At 26.4% G+C, this 18,663-nt stretch overlaps 1 protein-coding gene across 2 annotated transcripts; it reads right to left on the bottom strand.

Moving 5' to 3' along the window:
- Positions 1–1,499: 1,499 nt before the first annotated feature.
- Positions 1,500–18,212, bottom strand: LOC114127757 (ceramide glucosyltransferase). Of its 2 annotated transcripts, XM_050205885.1 has the most exons (9): positions 18,060–18,212; positions 12,925–13,110; positions 12,605–12,800; positions 12,430–12,532; positions 12,169–12,270; positions 11,678–11,904; positions 3,958–4,223; positions 3,644–3,839; positions 1,500–2,671 (listed from the first exon to the last, which is right to left on the bottom strand). In XM_050205885.1, exons 2-9 carry the CDS (start codon positions 13,035–13,037, stop codon positions 2,342–2,344), a joined length of 1,533 nt encoding a protein of 510 aa, XP_050061842.1. In that variant the 5' UTR covers positions 13,038–13,110; positions 18,060–18,212; the 3' UTR covers positions 1,500–2,341. The 2 variants fall into 2 exon arrangements, with proteins under 2 accessions (XP_050061842.1, XP_027847874.1); XM_027992073.2 differs by lacking the exon at positions 18,060–18,212 and having other exon boundaries at positions 12,925–14,153.
- Between the last annotated feature and the right edge of the window lie 451 nt (positions 18,213–18,663).

An 18,663-nucleotide genomic window follows, 5' to 3' on the forward strand; every position in this document is an offset into this window, starting at 1 on the left:
AAAGGTTAGGTTAAGGAAACATGTTTAGGAAACATTACATGAAAGTATGAAACCCCAATATTGAAAAAAGACTCAAAAAGCTCAATATTATTTAATTAGTATCTTAACATTTTTTGAAATCTATAATTAAATTATTTCAAATTTGCTATTATATAAGTAAATGTGTTAGATTATTATTTCTCTCTATAATTATGAAGAATGTGGTATACACAATATAGAAATGACTAATGAGTATTGTTAACAGTGAAAGTGTGACAGAAGAATAAAATCTACCTATTGCACATTATGTGATGTTGGTACAAAAAATAAACATGTTGTGTACTTACTTGTCAATAGAGTTCCTTGTTTAGAGCTCTATAATTGGGTTACATGTATAAATTTTGAGGAGGCAATATAAAAGAACTGACTGAGAATATATTTTTCACATTGCACCTAGGTATTGGCAAATTTCCATGAACTAATCGCTCTTTTTGACTAAATATTTTCATTGCTCTGATTATTTTATCCCTTAGGTTAGATTAATAAATGTTTTCAAAATTTCTAAGCTTTAAATTTTAAACAATACCGTAATTATATTTTTAAACATACAATTGAATACCTATTTTATTCTCCCTTTGTATCAATCTGTTATGGCAACTTCTTTTTATATAGTTATTAAATTACTTCTTAACTAATAAGTAGAGAGCAGATCTTTAGGTTTTTACATATAAAATATATGTATGTGTAATATATATGCAATTTTACCATTATGAAAAATGTAGACGGCTTATCCACCACATAGTTTGAAGAAAAAAATGTATTTCACTTATAACATATTTTGGACATAAGAGAATATTTAGTCTATTTTTCATATTTTGGAATTTATTCTATTACTGTTCATAAAAAATCGTATACATTGTTGATTTCTCGAGTTGTAATATTTTTCTTTTTTATAAGAAAAAAAAAATTAAAAATCATTCAATTATCTACTTGTTTGTAATCAAATTGGTGATTCTGGTTATACCATTACTCTCGGTCACGGCTATAGATACTATAATAGTATAATAGTATCTATAACCGGGCTCTCTCAGTTCATGTTATACTATATAAATCTATGGTAATTGTATCATAGATATAATTTATCTGTTACCAAAGAAATGGTATCTACATAACATTTATTGTTTTTATTGAACTATTTTAGAAAAAAAATCATATTATTTACATCATCACAAGTTTAAGGAATATTTAGAGAATATAATATTAGGTTCTTTTTAGAACATATTAGCATCCTTCTTTTAAGAACCTAAAAATCTGCTCTTTACTAATAAGATTCATTTTGAGAAATGCTTAAAAAAAATCCAATAAAAAAAAAATGAACACCGTCATTGTTACAAATTTATATATGTGAAATATTTACAATGTATCAAAAGATAAATTTAATAAAAAATATTTTTATGGAATGACATTTTAAAAATTTTCAACTCAATATATTGTACTCCACATTTTAGGAATTAAAAGTATTTTTAATAGCAATGCTGTTTTTACAAATTTGAACACACTAACATTTTTAAGTTACCAATAGTTTCATCTCATATAATCCGGATTTATTTGATTTGGTATAATTGACTGAGTCAATTTTAGGCATAAGGCTAAATATACAAAACTTAATATTTTAGAATATTCTACATTAAGTAGGTAATTAAAGTTGTACATTAATAATACTAATTAGTCATTAAATTATCAAAAAAAAAAAAAAAATTATGAATGTTAATGTTTATTAATGTTTTAAGTTATTTTTTTTTAATGAAAAAATATTGGAAACCACTAATTATATATATTTCAATAATAAATATGTTAAGTAAATAGACTATATTGAATACTTATAACTTGGTTTCATTCATTTCATTTCAAATTTCAAAGGAAGTATAATAAATCAATGAAACTTAAAAATTAAGCATGTTCTGATTTATCATTAAAACATTTAAAAAAAATTTTTTTTGAGCACATGCGCAAATAACAAAATTATTTCTAAAATGTGTATTACAATTATCATTATGAAAAAAACCAAAATTCATATTGAATATTATTCCTCAAAAATATTGTACATCGCTTCTATCTTTGGACATACTGTAAGTATATTATTACATATATTTTTTTTATTATTATTTTAATTACAAAATTATAACATTGTATATTACAGTTTTATACATAGATTTTTCAAAAGGCACGTGACATCAAAAATATTTATCCAGATCATTGTATTTTTAATAAATATCGGTTACACATATATTGGAGGTAAATTATTATCTTAATTTTAAAAATAAATTCGTAAAAAAGTTTGTAAGTAGCTATTTGCTGTTTTTTAAACTTTAATTTTTGATGTGAACCCAATACCATTTGGAGGTTGCTGCTGGTGAGTACTACAGTAATTATTAGGCACAGTTGTGTCATAAGTGACACTGGTAGTAGTTGCTATAGGCACTGTGGCAGTTATGGAATCTGAGCTGGAGCTTGTTGATTGTTGGTTATAAATTTCTGATAGACCACCCCAGCGTAGTCGATATTGCCGTGTGGTCCATGTAACAACTGATGGGCGCCATAAGAGTGCTGTTAAAAACAGGTATGGTCCCATGAATTCTCTATACAACCAAGCAACTAAATACTCGAATTTTGTAAACGGCAAAGGACCATTCTGAAATTTAAAATACAACCAAATAGTTAAAAAATTACAGCTAATAAACATATTAAGATACAATTCAAATTTTTAGTAGAATTTAGTCTCAACTATTTAATAATATAAAATCTCACTATTTTAAGTATATACTTTGTACTTATCTTACTATTTCCAGATAAATTATAAATTAAAATAGAAATATACTTAAGATAAATTAAATTTTTATTATCACCTCCAATATTTCATTTCTAGTTAATTTCATTACCAAGTAAATATTTTTAGTAATTTTTAAAAAATAACTTCAGTTAAATTATATTTAAATAGTGTATTAGATATTCCTATCCCACTATTTTAGACAATGAATTAACAATAAAAATGTACTCTATTAATTTAATTTAGGTAACTTATAATATTTTATTCTTTTTAATTTCATTTTTTTTTTTTTTTTGTTTTTGTGATACATCTACTTCAACAATAAATCATTTATAAGTCATGGAACATTCAAAAATTAAAATTCATAACAAAAAGCTTAGAAATTATAGATATAAATATTTTTAATTGACATAGAGAATATTTGTGGATGGCATAATCAAATTTAAATTAAGTTTATGTTAGAGCTAACTAAAAAGCCATTAAGATGGCACAAATAGTATACTTAGACATACAACCTATTTTGTTTTTTGTTTTTTTTTTTTTTTTTTTTGAGAGAGAGAGAGAGAGAGAGAGAAAGAGAGAGAGAGAGAGAGAGAGAGAGAGCGAGAAAGAGAGAAGAAACCATTTTTACGGTTATTATTTACACATTATAAATGATTTTCAATCATGATTACCTTTAAATAAATTTTATACCAACCAAAATAATCATATTTTTTAAAAATTAAATTTAACAAGTCATTTTGAAAAACCTTTAGTTTTTAAAACATTTCAGGCATACAATATACATTATGCAAATTTGGATTCAATATTAAAATCTTAGTTCTAAGTCTAACATACCTGCATTACATTTAAGAGAATCCAATCTAACAAAAACCAAACAAGCACATGTATCATGTAGAATGCATAAGGATCAATTGAACCCCCAGAAAGTGTGTTTGCTGCCCATGCAGCACAGGCTCCTAAAATTAAACATTCAGATAATGGTTCCAATACAATTGTGTGTGGTACCATAGCTATCCTAAGTTTGACCCATCTGAAAAAAATAATGGAGGTATACTTATTTATTCACAGTAAACCTAATGTTAAAAAATACTCATAATAATTAAAGCATTTATTAAATAAAATAAAAATAATCAGTATTTATAGATTACCTTCTAAGACGGTCTTGAAATTTACTTAATTCACTGCCTCCATTATTTTGTAATGCAGGTCGGCTGCTTATAGTAGTACGCCAACCTCGGGCAACAACAAATTTGGCCATAAAATAATCTTCAGCAAGATAACTTGCAAATGCTTGCAAACCACCACATTCATCCATTGCTTGCTTACGCAATAGTGTTGACATACCTGTATGGCATATAGCACCTACAAGATCAGCCATTAAATACACACGTGCATGAGCAGTTCCAAAAAATACCTTAAACACAAAAAAAATTATATAACAATACATTAGTCATATAATATAAAAAGACTACTCAAGAGGATACTCTATATAAATATATATATGTAATATCTCCATCTTACAAAAGTACAACATAGTAAATTTTCCAAGAATTTAAAGAACCAAATTTAGAACCAATTTTGTATGTTTAGCTTAAATATTGGAATGAAATGAGTTATTATCAAACTTAAAAATAAGAGCAATCTGTGTTCTCTTGTTGGTTAGCACGGTTATTACACGAGTAGCATTAGTGTTTCATTCTTCGATAATTTAGTATTAATTATTCAATTTAACCAACCAAACTTAGGCATTTCAAAATCGCGTTTGGGTTGACAATACGATATAATAATCAATAACATTAAAATGTAATGTTTGACATTAATATAGGTCAGGAGCGGCGCCAAATACGGAGAGGGTGGACTATTGTAATTTTTATTTAACTCAATAGTTTAAATCAAAATTCAAACGTAAATGGTTTTAAAAACATGTAAACGGAATGTTGGGGTTTTGTTTTCTTAGATCATACGCACACAACTGCAACCATGTAGGAACATGGAAGATTTTCTTAACAGGATTAATTTTAAAAAAAATAGTTCCTCCTGAATTATTTAAAGTCAAGTTCAACATCAACAAACAGGTGTCTAAATATTTTATTTTAATATACAAAGTGTTTTGTATTTTCAGGTACAATACTACTTATTAATGTTAATACATATTACATATACATACATTATACTTAAATTTTAAATTTGTCGATAACATCGATAAATCATTTTTAAAAGATAGGAAGATTGAGCTATTGGAGTACGATAAAACATGTTTTTCTTTATTTAACTAACATAACCTAACCCTTCTTGAAATTCCTTTTCACGCACTTAGAGGAGGAATAAAATGTGTTGCCCTCCGTTTGGGCATCCCACAACCATATGCATAATAAATGGAATATGTGTTTCTACTTCTCTTAAGAGTAATATAACTCTACATCAACAATTAATTTGGCCGTAATAAAAAACCGAAGAGAGTAAAATAACATGAAAAAAATAAATTTACGATTTTTATTTAAGGTATTACGGCAACATCCACACCAATTAACTTCTTATATACGGACGGTCGCCGACGCCGCGGTCGACCAGCCAGGCGGTCAGCGCGGCGAGCTTATTACCTATCATGGAAGAAAAACGCAAAGACAAATTTTTCAAAAATTATTTACCTTCTATACTATACAAGTTTAAGATTGATGACAATATAATGGCGACGTCTTAAAATATATATACGTATATATACGTTGAATACGCGTCTCCTACACCTTGTCATGGGTAGTCTAGGATTAACATTGTAAGAGAAAAACATAGTCAACACTCAGACATAACATAATAGGAACAAGTTTCAGACCTGTTTTCTAACAACGTTGTCTTCAACTTCTCTTTTTACATTGAGTCCATCGAAAAATTATTTCACCTACATCGATGAGCTTTTTTCTATACCAGTCTATAATATAAATCCATCTGCGAGTTGTTTTATAGTTGGGTACTAAAATACTATAATCATATTATAAGTATTACAATAGTATATGATTCATGTTACTACAGAATAATATAGAAGCTACATTCGATCAGCTGATCCGGCCATTGTATCCCTGCGGTATGAAATATTGGACTTTAAAAGTTGAAACCATATCCATAATCTAATAAAATATTAGTAGCATATATTCTTGTTCGTTACGATATTATAAAAATGGAAATAATTCATTGATCACCTGTAGTCTGTACTAGAGATGAGCAAATTGCAATAGTTGCATTATCTTAGTAAAATGAATAAGTTCGCTTAAATTCTTTAATAATATGTTTATTTTACATTTGTTTATTGTTGAATTAAATAACTTATAATAATATTATATAGTTCTGTGAAAATATTGATATAATATATATGTAAGTGATATAGTATGTCACACCCCTTTAGAGACCGTGTTGAAAGGCCAAGGTCACCCGATTTGGCGAATACACCTGTCAGTGTAACCTAACCCCGATGTTTGATTAGTGAAATAAATACTTGATAAAAATGTATAACGAATATAACGTATAGATAACGATGTTTTCGATTATTTCGATTTTTTAATCAACTCATTTTTAAAAGCAGTAGGTAATTCCGAGATAAAACAATTTTTTTTATTCTGCCATGAGTTAACTGATAAAAAAAAATTAAGATAGAAATAGGTGTAGTCGGTAAAAAAGAATTTAATACTACTACTACCTATATCATCAAAACTACCTTATCTATTATTACAATAATTACGTAGATCTTCTAAGAACAGCACTGCACGGTCTCATACTAATATTAACAAGTAATATATATTGTCATAATACACACCTACCTCAGAAAAAGTGTATAATTTAATGCAATTTAACTCATAAGTCACAAATAAATCTGAATGTTAAACTATTTACATATAAAGAGAAGGTTCTCAAGATTGGAAATGATTCCACTGTATTTTATTTTACCACCAAGTATGTATTATGGTTTGTTAAATTTCTAACTTAAGTAAAAATACATAATTTTTATTGTAGAATTTGAAGACTGGAAAAAATCACCTACACCTACAAGAAAATATTATTGTCAGTTTTAAAGGCATTCATCAGAACTTAAAATTAATATATCTGCAGAGTATGACAAGTGTTTAATCATAAATATGAATATATCAAGTGAGTATTAATTATAATTATATTGATAATATTATAACTGTAAAAAAAATCCATTCAGCATTTCAAAATATTTTAATCAACATAAAATAAAAAAAAATTCATAATGATAATGATAAAGACAATTTTATCAAAATTAAAACAGTAATAAAATCATTTCATTGAAATTAATAAAAAAACAACCCCTAAATAACAAAATATTACTTATAGAGAAATATCCTTCATATAACGATATGTAATACAATATCATAACCAGTATCAATGATTGTACAGTAGACTCGAACGTTCGGAAGAATACAGATCGAGAACACTCCAGATTACCGAAGGGTTTTCAAGATTAACCTACTCAAATGGTTAAGATTTTTATTTTTAATTCTACCACATTTATATTTATTTCACTTTAAATTACAAAAATATTAAATAACTCTAACATTATGAATTACAAAAAAATATTTATAATAATAGAACTTAAAGATATCAACAGATATCAAAAATAAAAATAAAATACTTTTCTATGGGTTTCGGAATAAGTGCAAACAACTTCAAATACAAATTGAATCAACTTCATTTATTTTATTATTTAGTAAATTAAATAAATTTAGTTATAATTTTATTATTAAGAGCTTTAATCATTTCTTATTTAAACTTCTTAATGAATTGATTAATTTATGTAAATAAATGTAAAAGTAAAAATATAATATAGTAAAAAAGTATTAATATAATATATTATATGTTCTCACAAAAATAGGGAACTATGATTATGGGGTCTAGGTGCAAAACAATTTTAGACACCTTAATAAATCTTTATACATCAGTGATCTAAACTTTGAGTCATTAATCAACTCATAGAATAATATAAGAGTGAGATAGGAATTAAAATACCTTCCAGCACCTACTGAAATTTTAGGTTGTTTTCAATAATAAATACTATATTCATATTTTGTCAAATAATATTTTTTTTATAATTAAATATTAACCGTCCAACCCCTCGCCATTCAAAAATTGTTTGCATCAAACTTAGTTGAAAGCAGTGACTGAGTACTCATTTTAGCTTTTTAGGTAGTAAAAACTAAAAATCCTTTTACTTTTAAATTATGTGATTATATATTAAAATAACAATTATATTTGCCAAAACCCATTGACATATTGGTCAAACACTAAGATAAGAATATCCATATTTTATCATTGGATTTTTATGATATGTTTTCAATTATTAAGCAAATTAAGAGTAAATAAATTATTCAAATTTAAAAACATTTATAATATGCTTCAAATTAAAACATTCTAAACAAACAACAAGAGAACATAGATAAAAAACTTACTTTTATGTTTGATAAATTGGTTAAATTCATAAGAAAGAAATAACATATGACATCCTCTTTAAGGTTAATTTTATTTCAATTTATAAAGTCTATTAAATTTTTTATTCCAAATTAATAATATTCTTTATTTTTATGTTTTGTATAATATAATAAAAATATGTTTGATTAGTTCTTATTTAGTCATTTTGAATTAAAATTACAATTTAATGCATCTAAATTATTCAAAAATGTTCCACTAATCTATAAATGATATTAAGCAATAAAAATAGCAGGTTTAATTTAAAAAAAATATATAGTGTTTTTTGCATTGCATGAGCTGAGTACACAAGTTAAAATAATAAATAGGTAAGCAACAAGGGTGTGGCAACATGGCATCCTCTTAATGGCTAATTATAATAAAAGCTATTTTGATGAACCAACTTAGACACTTAAAATGGTAATTTCATTATTTTAATATTTTTTTATTCTTTATTAAGTAATATATAAAATGCAAATACATAATATTATTTGTTTATTATAGCTTAGTATAGAGTATAACAAATAAATGCAATATAGGATATTATATTTATATATATACTTATTTTCTCAACAAAAGAAACATATTTTTGGAATATTTTATTTTACAATACACGAAGTCATTGCAATACAATCATTTTTATTTTTAGAATTTTTTTGTAAAACAACATATTTTTAATTTCATTTTCCAAATTAGAGAATTTTAATATAATATAGATAATAATTAAATTTTTAGATGAGTATTTTAATTTTATATGTAAGAATAATAGACAAATATTTCTTAGAAATGCCTATAATAAGGTACCACTCCGCTAATTCACTCATCTAAACATTAAATACTGGTAACTTATAATTAATACGTGGCTATTTGTCAATTAGTTCAAAGTTCACTTAATATATATTACAAATCTAAAAAAAATTTTTACTTTGATATATGCAATTAAAAATGTATGGTCATTTAAAAAATTTTAATATTTAAGAACAATAAAAAAAAAATGTTTTATAATTATTACTTCGATTAAAAAATTAATAATTTTTGAGAAAATAAATTATTTTTTTTTTTTTAGTTGCTTTACATACCCACTTACCAGTTATATAAGTTGAGTTTATTATGTTCTACAATACAGTTAATAACTTTAGAATTATTTATTTGATAAACTATGGAATAATTATTCAAAGTAAATATGATCCTATTTTTCAAATTACATAATATCAGAACATTTTTTTTTTTTTATTATAATAAAATATTAAAATAATGTAAATTATATTAGTAACGAAAAATAAAATGTAAATAAGCAGTCATTCAATGAACAAATCAATTAAATATGCGAGTATTAAAACAAAAAAAGTATTAATAATTGTTTAAGTTTGTGATTATTATAGTAACAATCATATATTTAAACATATTTCATAAACTAATCTCATAAGAATAAATTATAATATAAATTATAAAAAATATTTGTAGTTAGGTATGCCTATCTTTTTTATAATTTGTACAAGCAAACCTTGGAAACTTGTATTACGTTATCAAACCTTCAGTACTAACATTAAAAATTATAACTATTTTAAACTATAAAATAATCTCCACATTTTTACAATGTTGACTTTTTTGTTAAATTTCTATAACTTTAATCTCTCATAAAAAATTATTGTGAGTTTACATACACATTTTTCAACTTCAATTATAACTTATAAAAATTCTTAAATTAAATGTTTAAATATTTTGACTGAATACACATTTAATCAACATTTATAGGAAAAAAAATTCTTTTTTTTATCCAATAAAAATGTAAAAAGTATTGGCATTTTTTAACTTTTGACCCACTTAGCTACCAACTATAGTCACTTTCCATTCAAAAAAATAAATACATTGAAGGTTGTACTTTTTACTATTCCAAAAATTGATAACAAACAATAATAAATAAATAAATAAAAATATGTTCTTTTAAAAACACTGAGGTATAATTTTAGTAAAATGCTACTAATCTCTTATAAAAAATCTATGAGGAACGTTATAAGTTAGATTCAAACATAATATGAACAATATGTATAAAAATTCCTAATTTCGGCATAATTCCAGGAAATGGAACATAAAAATCTTGTAAATTTTCACAACATTATTCATGTGTGTAATTTTTTTTAAATATTTTGAGTAGTTATTCTAAGTAACCTCTCATATGCTAGACATAACTTCCTACATAATATTAAAATCTTGGATATATCACGGTCATAAATAATTCATTTCATAGAAAATTACAAACATTTTTAAATATAAATTAATGCATTGAAGTGTAATATCTTCTTATTTTTTTACTCCAATTTAAATTTTATTCGTATTCTAATTGTTAAAGCTCTTATTATCAAGGTGGTCAAATTTTACAAAAATTAGAATTTTTATTAAAAAAACCACCAAAACAAATTTTTGATTTCACTATTGCAGTTTAAATACACTATTATTTCATTACACCACAGTTATAATTTTAATAATTTTAAAATAATATTTTTTTTTTTTTTGGATGATATTATTATTTAACTATATTAGGAGTATGTTAAGTATATTTTTTGGAATGTTGTATTATATTAATACTTCTGCTTTATTTACTACTTTATATAAAATAAATCTGAAGAGTTTGTATGCTTGAACTCACTTATCTCATTAACTACTAAATAATTTTCAATAAAGGTACATCAATTAATTTCTCAAGACTTTGTAGATTTTTTAGCATATTTGTTTAGTCTCTTAATAGTCTATCTTATAAGTAAATATCTTATAGTATGATGACTCAGACATAAATGTTTCACTTAATTAGTATAATGTTGATTTTTTTAAAAAAAAAAAAAAAAAACTGAATCCATTATTTGAACAATGGCATTATTACTTCACATATTAGATTAGGTTAGGTGCATTAAGATACTTAATAAACAAATTATAATTATCAAAAACTACTTAATTAAGTAAAGGGTAATTATGTTTGGAAACATTTTATTACTTTAACTAACTACAAGTAAAATAAATTAAAACTAATTACTTTTGAAAAACAGTTTATCTAAACTGCTAATATAAATTCACTAAAGTACTATTAAAAATAAAATTCTTAAATGTAAATGTAATGTAATTTATAATAAACATATAATGTATATTTTGAAATTAACTTTTAACCTAATGAACTCTTTATCATAAGGTCAAAAATAATTAAATATAGAAATATTATATCAATTGTAATGAAAATATGATTTGTAAATTTTGTAAATTATCTAGAGTATTAAATTAAAATAATTTATACTTCATTTTTCTCAGTAAATGTACCGTACACATATATAGGTAATTAGTTCCATGTGTAAAATTAACTTTTTAATAAAAATTCTACAAATGATAAATGTATTTAAAAAAACTTACTTTTTCTAAAGTAGAAACAAAACGTCGTTGTTTACGAGTTTGATATTGGTATTCTACTTTTCCATCTAATTTTAAAAATGATGAAGGATCTGTCGTATTATTTGACAAAGGTGAAGTCATAGGCTCAGTTCTATTATCAATTCGATCACACGTAAATGGTACTTGATGTACAATTGCAACATCATCAGCCATATTATCAACCATATCACTAAGTGTATCTTTTTTCACTGCAAATAAAAGAAGGTTGATCAAATAAATTAATTTAAATTTTTTTAATTTTATTTCAACTAGGAAATAAGGATTAATCAGTCACTAGTATATTATATACATAAACATTACTTAAGAAAAACACTACTCGTTTATTAGGTAGGTTAAATAGCTAATAAATAATCAACAGTCATGATTGATGATTTAGGAAACAAATAAAATAGCTGATAATAATTTTATGTTTATATTGCACAAACAAAAAAATATATTTATTATTTGTATACTTTTTATTGAACTATCTGATATAAGTATCAAAGAGTACTTGGCTGCTTGGTATGCTGCATGTACATTATTGATTTTCGGATTAACACCTACTTGAGAACCACCTATATAACATAATTAAAAAAATATATAAACTTAAATTTTTAATTTTCAAACGTTATAATGTACTGAACAATATCAAGAGAAGAATATTACATAAACTTAAAATAAAAGTAACAGTTGAACTTTTAAGAAATTATTTAGTTGCCAATATAATTAAATACCTAAAAAAAGTCGAGCATCTACTGATGGATACATTTCCAACAGCCGATTAGCTACCATCGCAGCAGGATCATTCTGATCGACCACGCATATTAGTACTTCATACTGTAAATGATTATTATCATGTACTATTATACAAAACAACTTATATCACCTCGTAATAAAAGACAATACTACCGTCGGATATTCCATCTGAAAGTATGAGCTTAAGTTGACAAATAAATTGGGATCAACGCCCAATAATGGTTTCAATATACTAACACCCGGATATTGCTTTTTGGTATTTCTCGGCAAACCATGTTCTAAAGATACTAGAGACGGTATCGACTGAACAGATGATTCTGGTTTGGGCTTTCTGTAGAGTTTATACTTCCTGCCAACGGAAATACGGTATGAGATTAAAGGCGGTATTTTTTAACCGTAGGTACGCACGATGACATAATGTAACCGTTAAACGACAATCGTTCATTTAAATACTTATAACTTGTAATAATTACCCGTAGCATATTGCACTTATGTGCACCAGCCAATAACCGCACCAGAATATGAGCAGCCCGCAAGCCAATAGTATGTCATAATCGGCAAACATTGGCTGTGGTATTAGTTGCATCGTTTGTTCTACCGCTTCTCCTTGCTATTGTATCCATCTACGAGTTATGTCTCCTCTTCTGGCACTGGAACACCTGTATACAGACACAACTCGGAGTTCACATAACAATTCGAGAGACGCGGCGTCGGTGTCCGGATCGTCGGCGGCGGCGGCGGCGGCGACGGCGACGGCGGTTATTGGGCGTACGTGATAATAATATTCGTAATCTTATAACGCTGATCGGTAACGGCGGTCGCGAAAAACGAGAAAAAAAAAACAACGACCGCGGGAATCCAACGCACACGCTTTGGCGGTTAAACGGCGGTGTCCGGTCGCGACGATCGTCCGTCAGGTAGTCGCTGCTGGTCGGGTGCGAATGACAATCGAGATCGGCTCACGGCGTGACGGAAACGGATCGAACCAGCCGAAAACACATTTCGTACGGTAACGGTGATTGCGTAACATCTTTTTATTATCAGCTCGGTAGTTTTTTATCGTGAAGGCGAAACGTGTGCGGCGGTGTCATTGAGATACGATGAAATAATAATGTGTAACATGACGCCTCGTCTACCGCGTAAAAACACTGATATTACGTACGCGCTTACAATGTATTGCACGGACAACTACAGTACATAGTAGTGCTGCTACGACAGACTTGAGTGAGCAATAATTATTACCATAATAATAATAATAATATGATCGAACGATATTGTTGCATAATCACGAAGTCTGATAAGCACATTATCCATTAATTATCATTATTATTATTATTATTACTATTACTGTTGCCGTTGTTGTTGTTGTTGTTGTTGTTGTTATTAATGTAAATCGTAGGGAGAAGTGTGATAGTGGTTAGGTGTGCCGAGTCCGGAACTACTGTATAAACAGATTACAGGTACCCGTCGCCGACTGCAGACTCGTAAACACCGTTTTCCGGTCGGTCGCTATCGAATACGCCGCCCCGAACCTCCGACGATTGTGCGTCATCACAATAATAATAATATTGTTGTTATTTATAAATTATTATATTTTGTTTGTGTGTTATTATTATCACGTCAGCGGACCAAAGGCGATCGAAGAACGATTTCGTCTCCGGAGATCGTCATAATCGTAACGTATAATATCGTAGGTATCGTGTTACGTTCGGGTATACTTTGTCGTTTAATATTACCCAAACGGTAAAATATCGTCGACGATCGTACGCGAATAAAACGTGCGATTCGCGTATATCCGAGGAAAAATATGCACTAGACTTATGTACGTCGTGTGTAGTACTGCTGCTGCTGCTGTGTGTGTTTTGAATATAATGCAATAAAAAAAACTTTCAGGCTACGTCGACGTTAGCCGACGTGTGCTGTGAATCGATTTAATTAGGGAACTTGGGCGCGCGCGCGAATAGGTGTGTGTGTGTGTGTTTGTATACGTACTGTGTTTAATGTATATATATATATATTATAATAGGTGTGTGCAGTACACTGCTATTATTATACACGCGATGCACGTGAGTTGGGACGAAAATTAATCAAAAATCGACATTGGCGTACAACGGCACGAGAACGTATAATATATTATTATTATTACAGTGCGAGCTCGGCCAATTTAACAAAAAGCACAAAGTCCTTTATACTTAACATGCGGTACCTAATTTGCTATTTATGTGAACCGCATGTCCGCGCGGTATAGTGTAACGACGACATTCACGAGATCATTATAATAATAATATATTGTGTGAGTACTGGACAATTTTATTTAAAAGATACTTCAATAGAGAAATTCACCAAAAAAAAAAAAAAAAATGTATACTCTACAGTCTATCGGTAGCGCGTATTCATTGATAAGGGTTGGAAAAGGGGGCATTAACCTCTCCATTGACTAGGTACTCGATATAATTTTTGTAATTTTTCTAACTTTTCACTTTTAAAAACACGAAACTCAATGAACATAATGTATAATACAATATTGAGCATACTCAGTCACCAAAGACTAAATCACATATTAAAAAATCACTGTTTTTGATGTTTATCTAACCTTGTTTTAGAATAGGCGTATACTATAATATTAATTATTATCATTATCGGATTATTAAAAAAAATTCGTTGAATATTAGTAATTGTTGCCTGGTTGAAATGTCATGGTTATCAACTTAAAACACCGCACGTTAGTCCACTATTATATTCCAGCTATTCCGCTCATCTTAAAATGTATATGTAGCTAATTATCTACTCGTTCGAAATTTGATTTATATGTTAATGTTTTATAAGTAGGTATATCGAAATGTGTTCTGTTAAAAAATATTCAATTTAAAATGTTTGTAATTAAAAAAAAAATATGTAATTTTAGTATTTTTGGAAATAATAAGTGTTGTACTTAAAAAAAATCATCATTTTTATATATTTTTTATTGTAATTAAATTATTTTCTAAAAAGATACCTAGAACAATACATTAATAAGATTATTGGATCTAATAGTATATTATTATATTATGATTATTATGTACCTACTTATAACTTTAATAAAAAATTAAAATTAATGATATAATTTATCATATTACATACCATAGATTAAATATAAGTACTAGTATATTTTATCTATACACATACTAATGTATGTATGTCTAACAAAAAATATTTACTACCATTTATTCTTTATAATCTTTATATTATTATATTATATTATATATTATTACTACCTGTAATAATTTAAAATAAAAAAAAAAATTGTTACTTTATCTAATTTTCATTTACTATATTTAGCCAGGAGGAAAGAAGAGGGGTTATTAAACAATTTTTAGTTCCCCACTACAATCTATGACCAGCGAAAAAGGACCACTAGCCGTATTATAGAATGAAAAAACAGTGGGATAAAAAAAAAGTTCTCTATTGACGTATGTTTAAAGAAAATAAATTAGATACCTATGTGCCTCGTAGCCACGAAGGTATAATAAATATAATAGATCGATCGTTGTTGTAGATTAAATATACAATACCTATGTAATAAAAACGTAAAACAAGGTAATAACACCATGCAATGATGTCAGATTATAGTACCATATTAAGTTCATATTCTTTAAAAAAAATTTGGAAACGTCATGTGCCAACTATAAATTTTAATTAACCTCGAACATTCAAATTTCAAATATCATATTATACATTATTTTTTTCGTTTTGTTTGTTATTCAAATTTTTCGAAATTAGAGAATATCACTCAGTTGTCTCCATTTTACAAAAGTCCAACAAACTAAATTTTTGTTTAACAAAACTAATTATATGTTATTATATACTTTGTTATCTTTAATCATTATAATAAATAATAGGAATTTAAAGTACCTAAATTGATGTATTATCGAACTAATAAAAGTAAAAACATTATTAGTGTTTGAATAGTTGTACCTATGTTGATGTTGATTATTTATAATATTTTTATTTTTAAGCGAGTTATGAGCATCATTAAATTGCATATTTTAAATACTATCGTTAACTAATAAACGTTAAACATTGTGCAAATGTGAAATTGTCATATTATAATGTTCTTACCTTCAAGTTTAATTATAGGTCTATTCGCTCTAATATTAAAGCTAATATTACAAATTGGTTTCTATAAAACTAAATTTACTGTAATGTTTTACGTTTATATTCATACAACAGAAAACAGCGATTTCATGAATTATTTTAGTTACTTATATGACTACATTGACTATAATAGTATAATACCGCACTTAAATTCCAAATAATGCACCGCGTAAAATTCTTAAAGCTTTAGGCATAGTGGTATTTTAGTTTTATTATAATCAATATCTAATAACGTAGGAATGTAGATTATACATTGTAGTTTGTACCGCAATTTTTATTTATTATACTAATTTATAGTTATTTTTATGGTACTTATGAGTTATGATATTAAATAATGCAATACGTAAAATGTATGAAGAGTAAAACTAGTAAGTACGTGATAATACTTTATATATAAATATTAATAATTTTATACTTATTACTTATTAGTTAGGTATTTCTTTATTTTCTTAAGCAATAAACAAAACTGTAAATTATAAATTTATACCGTAACCTTTATTCTTAAGTTATGTTGTATCTGTGTACCTATAGGTATATTAAATTTTATAAAGTATAAATATATATTAATCTCTCACACGTTTTAATTTACTTGTAATTTCAATAAACTGAACAATTTCAAAATGTTAGAAATGTATTAATTTCATTTTATTACAACTTATTTATCATATTTATAAATTAAAAAACTGTTTAATAAGTTAAGCTGCTGTTTAGTAGATTTAAAGTATTCCTAGTCATCATTCATAGGTCAGTAGCCAGTTGGTCACTGATGGATTATGTTAAATTTAAAATTTAAACCCAATATTGAACCATATTGCATACAAAAGAACGATTTTTCACATGCCACAGAGACGAATATCTTTTTCAACCCAGGCACATCTTTAAGAATTATTTCTAAGTTGATGTAATATAACTATAAAATAACAAAGTACTACTTATGGAAAGTAAAACTAATCGTGCATTTTTAAAGTCATATCTTATTATAAATATTATTATTATTAACTTATAAGTCAATATTAGCGTATGCACAGAAGAAATATACAAGTAGATTTGTGGCAGAAGCGATCAATGGTGAAAACGATAACCTCAGGACTTCATTAAGCATCCTAAAATTTTTCGGACGTAACAATTTTTTCAGAAATGCCTTTCTTGATCATTTTAAATTATAAAGTGATCACCCGGTTTCAAGATTAATTTTAATCCCCCCACCGCACACACAAAAATAAATTTGTTTTAAAATAAGTATATTATGCTCAGAATCTCAACTTATTTAATTTTTTGACTATAAAATTATCACTAAACTAAAATTTCTCAATATTCATATACTTTTTATTAGAACTATATATTTCGAAATTGTATAAACGATAATTTGCCATTCTCTGTTCATGTAAAATATTTTATAATCAAATTATGTTGTAAAATTTGTAATATAATATGTTCAACAAAATATTTTAAGGTAGAACAAAAAAAAACTCACCAGATTGAACAATCAAATGTATTTTCTTCTATATTATGGATTTTTAGTATATTTATGATTTTTGACTGAACCCGCTTACAAGATAAACTGTAGTACACTGAATACACTGTATTTGAATAGTGCACCGAATAGTGTTACGACTTACTACTGCCTTGCAACAGTATTGCGCACTTTTAACGCAGCTGGTGTTACTATTGTAATCAGTCGGATATGTTATTATTTGTTAAGTATCTATTGCTAATATTTTACAAAAAAATAATAGATAAATCATAATCATAAGATCAAAAAATATTTTACCAAGTATAAAATAAATGGTATTAATTATTAGTCACACACAGCCTCATGGGTTTTTAATTGTACAATACATGTAAAAATCATAGATTGTCATATTTTTGTATTTTCTTTTTTTTTTAATTATAATAGCCGTGTGAATGGGAGCCCATTGGGGGGAAAAATAGGGCACTTCCCCCCCTAGACAAAAAATATTAAAAACCTGTAGCTCAATATTACCATGATATTATTATTATCTTTATATTGATCCCCCCTAAAATGTTACCTATGGGCGTCCATGGCCGTGTGAAGTCTGTTTACTTGTATGTATTTG

The sequence above is a fragment of the Aphis gossypii genome, chromosome X, assembly GCF_020184175.1.
Source record: "Aphis gossypii isolate Hap1 chromosome X, ASM2018417v2, whole genome shotgun sequence".
NCBI classification, from domain to species: Eukaryota; Metazoa; Arthropoda; class Insecta; order Hemiptera; family Aphididae; genus Aphis; species Aphis gossypii.

Coding starts and splice junctions, on each gene's coding strand:
- LOC114127757 (XM_050205885.1), bottom strand. CDS start 13,037: ATGCAACTAATACCACAGCCAATGTTTGCCGATTATGACATACTATTG. Junction 12,801..12,924: donor ATAAGTGCAATATGCTACGG/GTAATTATTACA, acceptor TTCCGTTGGCAG/GAAGTATAAACTCTACAGAA. Junction 4,224..11,677: donor TTGTTTCTACTTTAGAAAAA/GTAAGTTTTTTT, acceptor TTTGTGTTTAAG/GTATTTTTTGGAACTGCTCA.